This window comes from Condylura cristata, unplaced genomic scaffold, assembly GCF_000260355.1.
Source record: "Condylura cristata isolate star-nosed mole 26May11 unplaced genomic scaffold, ConCri1.0 scaffold00008, whole genome shotgun sequence".
In the NCBI taxonomy this organism is placed as follows: Eukaryota; Metazoa; Chordata; class Mammalia; order Eulipotyphla; family Talpidae; genus Condylura; species Condylura cristata.
In genome coordinates this window covers 6,114,956-6,126,832 of record NW_004567109.1, presented here as the reverse complement: position 1 = coordinate 6,126,832, position 11,877 = coordinate 6,114,956, and the positions used below count along the sequence as shown (strand labels likewise).

The 11,877-nt window shown below is 57.3% G+C and overlaps 1 protein-coding gene across 1 annotated transcript; it reads left to right on the top strand.

The window, feature by feature from the left end:
- Positions 1 to 6,359: 6,359 nt before the first annotated feature.
- RSG1 (REM2 and RAB-like small GTPase 1) lies at positions 6,360 to 10,789 on the top strand. Its single transcript, XM_004679349.2, has 6 exons — positions 6,360 to 6,445; positions 6,802 to 6,952; positions 8,371 to 8,523; positions 9,019 to 9,143; positions 9,442 to 9,578; positions 10,085 to 10,789. The coding sequence occupies exons 2-6, from the start codon at positions 6,841 to 6,843 to the stop codon at positions 10,350 to 10,352; spliced, it is 795 nt and encodes a 264-aa protein (XP_004679406.1). The 5' UTR covers positions 6,360 to 6,445; positions 6,802 to 6,840; the 3' UTR covers positions 10,353 to 10,789.
- The last annotated feature ends 1,088 nt before the right edge of the window (positions 10,790 to 11,877 follow it).

Sequence of the window (11,877 nt, the reverse complement as noted above, 5' to 3'; positions counted from 1 at the left end):
AGCCTGTCCCTTTGGGGCAGCTCTGCCTGCCAGCTTGAGCCTATGCAAGTGTCCAGTACTCCTGTCCTTTTCCCTAGTAAACCTACTCTTTAAATATGACTGAGTCTGTCTTGTGGAGAAACTCGCCCAAGGATTCACCTTGTGCAGCTGAGAAGGGAGCTCTAGGGACACCTTTCCCAGACTGAACCCAAGGACCCCGAACTCTAAAAAGGACACCATCTGCAGCAGCACAGAGGCAGGGAGCTGGTCCAGGGAGCCAGAGAGCTGCCAGTGAAGCAAGACAGGCCTGAAAAAGTCCCGTGATGGCGAACTCTTAACTAAACTTCTACTCACTTCTTGGTATGCAGCTCTACAACTCACTCCTTGGTGTGTGACCACATCAGATCTGGCCATGTCCAGCTGCCAGTGCAAACCCACCTGGAACCTTGTATCAACTAAAAGTGTGGATAAGCCCCTGACTTCCTGCAAACGGGGCTCGGCCTTCAGGTGCGAATCCGCTGACCCAGCACCAGTGCAATAAACCTGCTTCTTAGCCCCAGCGCTCCAGTTTGTGGTCATGCTGCGCACCACGCCGCCCTCCCACCATGGGTCTCCTGGCTACCCAGGTACTGGGCAGGTACAGATAGTGCTGTCGGAGTCTCCCAGCCTGGGTGCTGGCACCTGAACTGGAGGGTGCTGGCCAGCCTGAGACTGCTCACACAGACTCCATGCTTCAGAAAGGGGACAAAAGGGCGGGCCTCCCTGGTAGCGCAGCAGGTTAGAACACAGCGCTATGAAGCTGTCTGCAACCTCCACAGTGCGAGTTCGATCCCCGGCCAGGGAGCTGACCCACATGGCGCAGCAGACCTCACCTGACCTGCCCGCTGCTCCCCTCAGCAGTGTGTTTCAGTCCATCTGCCTGTTCTGCTCCCCGTTCTGGAAGAATCCTGTCTCTGGTGAATCCTCTCACCCCCACACCTCTGGCCTGTACCCCAGTTCTTATGTGCATAAATAAAAATGTCTTAAAAAGGGGGAGGGGCAAAAGAGAGATCTGGCATGTCCGGAGGGGTCGGGATTCAGGGCCCAGGGATGGCAGAGCCACCTGTGTGGGCCTGATGCCTGGTGTCCTCCCTCAGACATGGCCAGAGAGAGGCTCCTGCCAGAGGTCATGGTGGGAAGGAAGAACCTCTGATGGCCACACCAGGGGCGGGAGCAGAGGTCAGAGGGGGGGCAGCAGCCCACAGGAGCCCCAGGAGTGGCACCCCTCCCCCACCAGCTTCCCTGATATCTGGTAAGCTTCCCTCTGACTCACTGAGCAGGAGCCCCAGGGCCATAGGAGAAGGAATGAAAAGAACCTTGAAGACTGAGTGGTTAAGCTGTCAAGAACGCAAAATGGCCGAATGTAAATTTACCAGGAAATTATTGGATTAAATATCTGTGGGGCAGGGACAGGCTCAGTTGAGTCAAAGAAACAAGTTGCTCCCCAAGCACCTGAGTCATTATGAGCCAAGAGCTGTACTGCTCAGGGAGAAATCAGCCCCAGTTCTTGGGACCCCAAGAAGTGACAGGGAGTATGGCAAGTGCCAGGGGAAGACGGGAAAAGGTACCCAGGAGAGGGAAGGGCCTCTGCAGAGGTCTGGAGAAGGAAGTGAAACGTCTTCCGGGACCTTGAGACACTCAGTGTGAGCGTGGTCAGGACGGAGCTGGAGGTGGTGGCCACAGTGCCCAGACCGCAGTCAGCCGGCAGAGGCGGCGCCACAGGAGAGCCCAGGCGTGCCCCAGGAGACAGCCCAGCCTCTGGTGACTGAGGGCACTGGGGCTGGAGGGGGAGAGTGCATTCAGCAAATCTGGGCACCTACCCCGCGCGGCCAGTGCCTGGGGTGCCTCTTACTGAGGCGTGGGGGAGGGCAGGCAGGCAGACAGACTCGGAAAACTGAAATGGGGTGTGGCGATGTGATAATGTTACAGGGCAGGGAGAGGGGCACCTCCGAACCCCCAAACCTGCCTGCTCTAAGTGGGTTCTGCCATCTGCCGCATCAAGACAAAACATCTAAGACTTTAATGAAAAGGAACTTTAATACAGTGAATATACAATACAGAAGACTAAGAACATAATTTCTAAATCCCGTCCCCTCGTGGGCAAAGGTCCACCCAAAAGGGACTGGCCCAAAGCCAGGGCCGAAAGCTGCCACAAGACTAAAGCACTTCTGGACAGGACCCATGGAAAGGGGTCAGACATGGCCAGACGAGTCTGGGAGGAAAAGAGCAACATCAAAACTAATATAAACATGCCGTAGTCACCTCCCCACGGGCCTCACCCACATCTCCTTCAACCAGTCCAGGGCCAAGACATAAACACGGCTTATTCACGCCTCCCCTTGCTCCATGTGGCGTCCTCAGTCTCCTTCTGGCTCTCCATCCTGCTGCCTCTTCTCTGATTCCTTCTCTCTAAATTCTTTTTTTTTTCTCTGTTCAGCTCCACCCTCCTTCTGGAAGGGGCAGGAAACCTGGAACTTGCCCTTCTCCTGGGACCACCCTGTTACAGGCCCACCTGCTTCACCAAGGCCCTTGCTCAGGAGGACAGGAGACCGGCAGCCCTGGTGCAGGAGAGCAGAACTCACTTGGCCAAGGTGGCCCCTGGCTGCTCCCTGAAATACGGTGCTGATCACGCCACTGTCCGGATCTGGCCGGGGACTGGCTTCCTCTCCCCAGCAGGGGTGTTCCTCTAGGTGAGGTCTGCATGACAGCGCCCACCTCAAACCTCACCCAGAACCCACAGGTGGAGGCTCTAACTCCCAGCGCTACTTACTTGGAGACAGGCTCTCTCTCTCTTTTTTTTTTATTTAAAGTTTTTTTTTTAAGATTTATTTATTTGTGCATACAGAACTGGGGTACAGGCCAGAGACTCAGGGGTGGCGAAAGACTTCACCAGAGACAGAATGGGGAGCAGAACAGGCAGATTGACGAAGTACACTGCTGAGGGGAGCAGCGGGCGGGTCAGGAGAGGTCTGCCACGCCCATGTGGTCACCTCCGGGGCAGGCGGGGATTGAACTCATGCGGAAGTGGCTTCAGCTTCTTAGTGCAGTGCTTTGACCCGCTGCGCCACCAGGGAGGGCCAGGCTCTCTTTTTTTTTTTTAAACAGCGACCAAGTTTAAATGAAGTCAGAGGGTGGAGATCTGATCGAGTGTTAATAGTGTCCTTGAGAAAAAGAGGAAGTGGCTAGGTGAGGACATGTTCAGAAAGCAGCTGACTGTCCACCAGGAAGGCCTCAGCAGACACCAGCCCTGCAGGCACCTTGGTTTCAGACTTCTCGCCTCCAGACCTGGGAGAAAATTAATTTCTGATGTATAGCCCCCCACCCCCACCGACTATGCTTTTTTTTTTATTATTTTTATTTATTTATGCACACAAGAACTAGGGTATAGGCCAGAGGTATGGGGGTGGTGAGAGGATTCACCAGAGACAGAGTGGGGAGAAGAACAGGTGGATTTACTGCAATCTACTGCTGAGGGGAGCAGCGGGGAGACAGGAGAGGTCTGCTGCGCCCTGTGGGTCACTCCCGGGCCAGGGGTTGAACTCAGGGGTTGGCAGTGATAACTTAACCCAAGGCCGCCAGCAAGGCCCCCAGACTGTGCTTCTGTTGAAGTAACCCAAGCAGACTGACACAGAGGTGGACTTCTGAACCGCCAGGTGCTCTTGTTAATTGTGCAGACTCAGATGCACCTAAACCCTGAAGCAGAAATCGGGGTACAGAGTCCAAGAATTTATGTTTTGAACAGACTCGCAGTGAAGTGTCCTCTGTATGAACTCCCAAGGGCAGGGAAGACCAACTGCCCTCACCCCCATCACCCACCGGCTCTTCCGGTCACTGTCTCCCTCTCTGAGGCCAAAGGACTGCTCGGCTCATCTGGCCCTCAGGGCCAACTCGCCTGCTCCCCACACTCTGCCTTAACCCCCCCTGCACCCCCCCCCCAGGAACTGAGCCAGGACAGCCCAGGCCGATGTCTCAAAACCCAGAGATAAGTCTGGTCCTTGGAGCAAGGTGCACACAGCTGTGGACACCCCTGGCTCTGGGCAGATGTGCCCAGAACTGCAGGAGGGCAGGACACTGAGACACCAGTCTCCATTTGTCACGGTCCTGCCCCACTGCAGGGGCTGCAAGGCCTGGGGAAGCCTCCGTCTGTCACACCCACACTGCCCCCTTGGGCACAGTGGGCCTCAGTGACTGGTGGGTTCTTGCCCTCTGGCTACCTTCAGCCCTCCTAGTGGCTGAGGGCAAGCTGAAAACACAAAGCCCTGCGTCCTGAGTCTGTCCCACCACAACCTGTGTGCTACATGTCCAGATAATCACATCGGGAGAAGGAAAGCAAGAGGACATTTCCCATACAGGTTTGTTTCTAGACTTCAATGAGGTGACCTCTGTAAATCCCCCGTCCCAGTCTGGCACTCAGCTGGCCTGCAATAAAGATACCTCACATGTAAACCACCCACCCCCCCAGACTGAAGTTTTTAAAAAAGATTTTTATTTATTTGTGTATAAAAGAGCTGGGTAAAGCCAGAGGTGCAGGGGGTAAGAGGATTCACCTAGGAGGTAACAGTGATGTCGTTTTTTTTGAGTTCAGCGTCTTTGGGTTCACTCAGGGATTTCACCAGAGCTCCCTTTCAGCGGCAGACGGAGAGTTTCTCCATGAGACACTCAGTTATATTTAAAGAGCTGGTTTGTTAGTGACGAGGACAGGTGTATTGGACACCTGCATGGGCACAAGCAGGCAGGGAGAGCTTGCCCCTCCCCCCCCACCCGGAAGGGAAAGGTTTGCAGAGACAGAGACCTGTATGGTTGCAGACAGGCGGCCTTAGGAGAGCAGCCTCTGCTGAGGGAGGTCAGTGCAGAGAAGTCCAGGTCACAGGCAGGCAGGAGGCTGCTGCCCTGCAGAGGGAGAGAGGTGGGTGGAAAGAAGCACCTGTCAGGCACAGGTGGGCAGAGGACCGCTGCCGGTGCTGGTGCAGACTGCCCAGATATGGACAGCTTCTCTCTGGGAGGGGCTGGCTCCTTGGGAGCCTGGGTTTGTTGATCTTGGATAGAATCTGAAAGGACCGGAGACTCCCCAAAGGGCCACATCTCCCTATCTTATCTTTTACCTTTTGAGTGTGAGCTCTAGACACCACCCCCAACAGTTTGTTATCTGCTTGGGCCTCACCCGAAATCACAGCTTTGGCGGCTGAGGATTTTGATTTTATGGGGTGTCTAGGATCTTGACTTTTATGGCTGTGTTAATGGCTATGCTAACTCCTCTACCCATCCCCCCCCCCCCCCCCGTGTGACTCTTGTGATATCTCCCCTATATTACTCCTCCATCAACAGTACTTTATCTTCACTTTATGACAGAGGAAATTGAGGCACAAAGAGACGAGAGGAAGATCCTGGAGAAGGGGGGATCTGATCACATTTTGGAGGAAAGGCTGGGATGAGCCCAGGAACAGAGGCGAAGAGGCCGGGTGGTCCCAACGGGATATACTTCACTGGCTGTTACAGGGTAGCCCAGAGTGTGCCCGTCTGTGGGTCCTCACCCTCACGCTTAAAATGTAATTTTCTGCAGGCACACACAAAAGGTAACGGGCTTATGAGCTGGAGTAGGGGGTGGCGTCCACAAAACTCTGCGGAGTTCCCTTAGGCCATCCTTCCCCTGAACTAGACTAGCAAAAATTAAGAACAGACACCTCTCAGGGATGACCCACGCAGCCTGGGTAAACCGCCCCCGCCCCTGGGAGGAAGCCTGCTGTGGCCGAAGCTGCTCGGAGAGGCCGCCAGGGAGGCCAGGGACCTCTGTCCACCCAGGACGGCCCGTGCTCATTATATTTTAAATGGATGCAACAGATTGATCAAGAGATGAATCGATAGCTGAGTGGCTGGCGGGAAGGTACCATCCAGGGAACCTCTGACTCATTTTTAACGTCTTGAGCGAGCCCCTTGGGGGCTCTCTGGGCTGTCGCCCCGGTCCGTGGAGCCCCGGTCCGTGGAGCCCGAGGGAGCAGGGCGCGAACAGCGGGGCAGTAGCGGTCATAACCGCAACAGCCCGACCAGGCCTTCGCCAAGAACCCCGGGAGGTCCCAGGACTTTATCTCCACTTATAGAAGAGGAAACCGAGGCACAGAGACTAGGAAGGACCCCCGGGACGTTTCCGAGGAAAGCGCGGGATGGGCCCGGGAGCGGAGAGGAAGAGGCGGGAGGCGCAGAGGGCGCGCTCCGGCCGCCGACGCCCCGCAGCAGCAGGGGTGCGCGGGAGGGGCCGACTCCGCCCCTGGCGTCTCCATGGCAACAGACCCCGCGCATGCGCCTCGAGCGCCGGCGGAAGCTGGGCAGGCGGCGGGGGCGCGGGGCGGGCTTTTAAAGGGGCGCTCTCCGCGGCGGCTGTTCCCGGGTGGGGAGAGCAGATGGGAAGGCCCCGGGAGTCGGGATCGCGGAGGTAGAGAAGACGCTGGGCTGTGGGACCACCTCTTCCCCGGGCGACGAGGGAGAATGCAAACGCCCTCGGGCATGGTTGTCCCCCGCGGGCAATACGGGGCAATACTATGGAATTGCACCTTTTGGGTAACAAGAGGGAGACAGAATTTTAGCTCCTCCCTCACCCCCTCTCCCCCCCACCTCCCGGGAAAGTTAAAAGGCGCTTGCACTGGTAAAATGAGAAGTGGGGTAGGAAGAAGGGTGGGCTCCGCGGCCGCCCCTTGCAGGGGAGCTGGGGCCCCACGGTAGTCAGAGGGCTGGAAAGAGGGGGCGCAGGCTCAGCTTGAGACCGTTGCCCTTGCCCTTCCCTACTTTCAGCATCCCGCCGTCTCCGTCCCCCCGCGGCGGTGCCCAGCCATGGCCAGAGCGCCCGCCCCAGGCTCGGTGGTCGTCCCGGACTGGCACGAGAGCGCGGAGGGCAAGGAGTACCTGGCCTGCATCCTGCGCAGGAGCCGCCGGCGGGTGTTTGGTAAGTGCCCCGCCGAGCCGGTCGCCCTCACTCCCTGGGGGAGCGGAGGGAGGAGGGAGAGTGTCTCAGCTCCGCTCAGCCTCGGCAGCCCCGAAAGCTGCGCCTGGGGCCCCACCCTCCGAATCTCCTTGGAGCTAATTCCATCACCGGAGCCAGGACCTCGGAAAGAGCGAAACCCAGCCAGGAGCCACTGTCACCGGAGATGCTGCTGATTGAGCCCTCCTCGCCCCATGCCAGGCCCTCTTCTGGCACTTTACACAGCCAGCTCCCGCTTAACCTCACCAGCACCTACTAGGACTGGCCCAAGGCCCACCCTAGTAAGTAGGGCCAGGCCTTGCATGTCCTGCTGGATCCGGGATAAGATGCACGTGTTCCCCAGGATGAAGCCAATTCCCTGGCAGGTCCGCAAAGGAGCCTAGCATTCATTGCAGCCAGGAGAAACAAGTGGCCAGAAGACTTAGGCCCAGCGAGGGGGAGGCAGCCCACCAGGACTCAGGACTCTCGGGTCGCAGGCTTACAGAGATGTCATAATTGAGACAGTTCTTTGGCAAATTTTACATTAAAAATATTCACAAAGATCTTGACATTGATTCCAAGGGGCTTATTTATAGGAATTGAGACTACTTCTGCTGATATGTCTCCACTAAGGAAAGAATTATGAAAAACCTTACTTTTACGTGTGGGGAATCTAGAACATGTGAGAATAGTACCAGTAAAAACCATGCGTGTAGAGAATTTTAGAAATTAATAATTCAAGGAGGGAGGACAGTCATGTTCTAGCCCACAGGATGCCCCTTACTTAGGGCTGCAGGACCTTCATGTCTTCGTTCTGATGCCTTCTCCCTCCAGAAGCTACCATCTGTGCCCAGACAGGGGACAGGGCCCCTGAGAGTGTGGTTACAAGCCCAAGGGAGATACAGATAAAATGTGGTTGTCCTTTAAAAAATGACAATAATGGGGCCCTCGCTGGTGGCACAATGGGTAAAGGCGCAGCACTATGAAGCTATCAGCAGGAGTTCGATCCCCAGCCAAGGGGGTGATCCACACAGCTCCGCAGACTTCTCCTGCCTCCCCGCTGCTCCCCTCAGCAGTGGATTGCAGTAGATCCACCTGTTCTGCTCCCCACTCTGTCTGTGGTGAACCCTCTCACCTCTACACCTCTAGCCTATATCCCAGTTCTTGTGTGCATAAATAAATAAATCTTTCTTTTAAATGATGATAGTAATAATTCCGTGTTATTTGGAGCTCGCAGGGCTCCAGTGTTCTCAGCAGAGCTTTGCCTCAGGGGTTCCTGTCTCAACAATAAAGGTCAAGGCCCATGAGTGGTTAACACTGAAGCCTTCGCGCTGAGGTGTCCGTCTAGGTCGGACAGGGCAGCCTCAAGTTGACCCCTGGCCCCACCTGGCTCTTTGTCCTAGGTCTGCTTGAGCGACCAGTACTGTCCCCATCAGTGACCATTGACACGGCCAGCTACAAGATCTTCGTGTCTGGGAAGAGTGGTGTGGGCAAGACAGCGCTGGTGGCCAAGCTGGCTGGCCTGGAGGTGCCCATGGTACACCATGAGACCACTGGTGAGCGGGGCCCGACCCTTCGCCCGTCCTCGGAGGCCTTCACTGGGGTGGAGAAAAGACTCTGGCCCTGGGACCTGCCATTTACTCTGCCCCTTGGTCGGTCAGCTCACCTCTGCACCTGCAGTGGCTCCTCTGTCCAGTCCCTCACAGATTCAGTCCCATGAGGTTGTTGTGGGGTGGGCACTAGAGATAATTCTGGCAACGTGCCTGGCATTGAGCCGGCACCAGTAGGTGCTCAGGAAACACTGCTCATCCTTGGTCTGACTCACTCCTCCGGGATCTCAGGGCCTTTGGTTCCCTCTGACGTACAGGTGGCCCTGCTGTGTCAAGGTCAGGGCCAGGGCAGGGGGCGGCTCTGCCAGGCAGGTGCATTCTCCATTCTCACAGGTCAGGGACTGGGGCGCCCCATGCGGGAGCGTGGTTCGTCCTGTTGCTTCCTGCCCCCTCCCTCTTCACTCCCCCTTGCCCCTCCTGAGTGGCCCATCTGCTCTCCAGGCATCCAGACCACCGTGGTGTTTTGGCCTGCCAAGCTGCAGGCCAGCGACCGTGTCGTCATGTTCCGCTTTGAGTTCTGGGACTGCGGGGAGTCGGCACTCAAAAAGTTTGACCACATGCTGCCGGTGAGCGGGCAGGGCTGGGTCCAGGTAGGGCTGGTCATCTGAGGTGGGCTTCAGAGTGCAGGTGTCTGAGCCCCGCCTGCCTGTTCTGCTGGGGCCCGGATTCACCACTGAGGATGCTGCCTCAGTGGGAGAGCTCTGAGCTGGCCCTGGGGGCTGAGGCCCAGCCCAGGCCACACCCTGCTCTGGGCCTCAGTTTCCCACTTTATAAAAGAAGGGATCATGCTGAGATTCCTCAGGGCCCTGCGGTTGGGGGTTCTGGCCCATGGTCAGAACCTCCCATCAGTCTCCTCCTCCCCAGGCTTGCAAGGAGAACACAGATGCTTTCCTCTTCCTCTTCTCCTTCACCGACCGTGCCTCCTTCGAAGACCTCCCTGGACAGCTGGCCCGCATAGCTAGCGAGGCACCTGGTGCTGTCAGGATGGTGGTCGGCTCCAAGTATCCTTTGGGTGGCCCCTAGGACTGTCAGAGGCTGCCCTTGGCAAGGTGCCAAGCGAGGAGGTCGGGGCCCCTTCTTCTGCCCCATCGTGGGTTCCAGGCCCAAGGGAGTTATCTTGTTCTTTCTTAAAGATTTATTTATTTATGCACACAAGGACTAGGGTGCAGGCCAGAGGTGTGGGGGTGGTGGTGAGAGGATTCACCAGAGACAGAGTGGGGAGCAGAACAGGTGGATCCACTGAAATCCACTGCCAAGTGGGCAGCGGGGAGACAGGAGAGGTCTGCTGCGCCCTGAGGGTCACCCCTGGCCGGGGATCGAACTCATGCTGCAGTGGCTGCAGACAGCTTCATAGTGCTGCACTTTAGTGTGCCCCCAGGGAGGCCTCCCCAAGGGATTTATTTTAAAGACTGCAGCAGGGCCTCCCCTAGACCCTGGGCATGGGGCTCCAGGGGAAAGAAAACTGGGTTTTACAGGTGTCTAGCGAGGCTCCTTGACCCTCCGGCAGATTTGACCAGTACATGCACACAGACGTGCCTGAGCGCGACCTCACTGCCTTCCGCAAGGCCTGGGAACTGCCTCTCCTGCGGGTGAAGAGTGTGCCAGGGCGGCGGCTGGCAGATGGGCGCACGCTGGATGGGCGGGCCGGGCTGTCCGACATCGCCCATGTGCTCAATAGCCTCGCAGAGCAGCTGTGGCACCAGGACCAGGTGGCAGCTGGCCTGCTCCCCAGCTCCCCAGAGAACCCCCCAGACGGAGGCGCAGAGGCATCGTGAGTGTGATCCCCATTCGGATCCTCAGAGGACCCAGGCCGGGGGCGGGACCCAGGGCCTAAGGCTGGAGCAGGAATGTTGAGTTCGTCCTGGGTGCTGGCCTGAGGGGCTGGCCAGGGTGGCAGCAGAGGGTCCTACCCAGCAGCACTTCTGGCAGAGTGCATGGCATGAGGTGAGGTAGGCCCTGCAGGGCATCCAGGTGCCCTCTGGCCTTCTCCCTCTGCCCTGGGGGTCTGGACTCCTGGCACTGAGCACCTGTATGGGCAGCCCCAGGACTCAGACTTCTTCCCCCCTGCCTCTTGCTACTCTTCCCACTTCCGCAGACCCAGAGTGGGGGGCTGCCTGGGCCCTGGCCTTCAGGCAACATCATCAAGAGCCTGTATTGTTGCTGACACCATCTGTCATGCGGGATAAATTGCACTTGGTGGCTTAACAAACACTACAGTGTTTTTCTTTCTTAGTCTCCACATCGAGTGGAGGTGAAGGTGGGCTGTGGGGCTGTTCCACCCACCCATTCAGACACGTGGGCTCTGAGAACTTCAACACCTGGCTTTCCATTGTGTCCTGGCCATCCACATCCTATCAGCAGACCGGAAGGAGTCACAAGGAAGGTGGCCCAGGGGTTTCTCAGGACCTGGCCTAGGACCCGGCACCTTGTGTCAGCTTGCATGCCATTGGCCAGCCCTGCGGCCACGTGGGGCTGCAGGGGAGGCTGGGAAATGTAGTCCACCTGTGGCTAGGAATGGCCCCTCACTCTACAGTGCCTTTCTTGATCATGAAGCTGACAAGCCCAAGGACCCTACCAGCCTGGGGAGGCAGAAGGCCACCCTTAGCAGAGCCATGAACTGGACCAAGAAGGCATCAGGGTGTGCATTGGCCTGATGGGTAGCTCTGGCCTGTGGGAGGCCAGTAGGGACAAGAGAAGGAAGGTGAGTGACCTCACTTACTGGTTCCTGGGTCTCACCTCTGACCCCTTAGCCAAAGACACTGGCGAATGCTGACCATAGTGGCCAGGGGCTGTCGACAAAGGGGGTTTATACTTTCTCTCCCTGACAATGTCCCATAGATGAACTCCTAGGCTGAGGCCTGGCCTGAGACTGACCCAGCTGGAAGGACTCTGGAGCCCAGGAAAAAAACACCTCCAAAGCCCCAAAAACCCTCTTGAACAGGCAGAGCCAGCCTCTCTGCACCCCCATCCTCTGTGATCCTGTGCTCACTCACATCAGCACTGCCCTGTGATGTCCCCACGCCAACCCCCGTACAAGGGGCTCATCCACCCACCTTCCTGCAACAAATCATGCCAGCCTGTCTTCCCTGTACTCTAGCCATAGGTCTGTCTCCCTTCCAGAGCTTCAGAGATGGCTTCCAGCACCTTCGTATCCTCAACTGTGGTTTGGAGCTAGGACTTGAGCTTATCCCAAACCTCAGAGAAGAATGTCCCTGGGCAGGACCCCAAGCCTCAGGCCTAAGCAGGCTGCAGCCTTTCCCACTGCAGCTTCTCCCTTCAGGAGGGGGGAGTGCAGCGCCA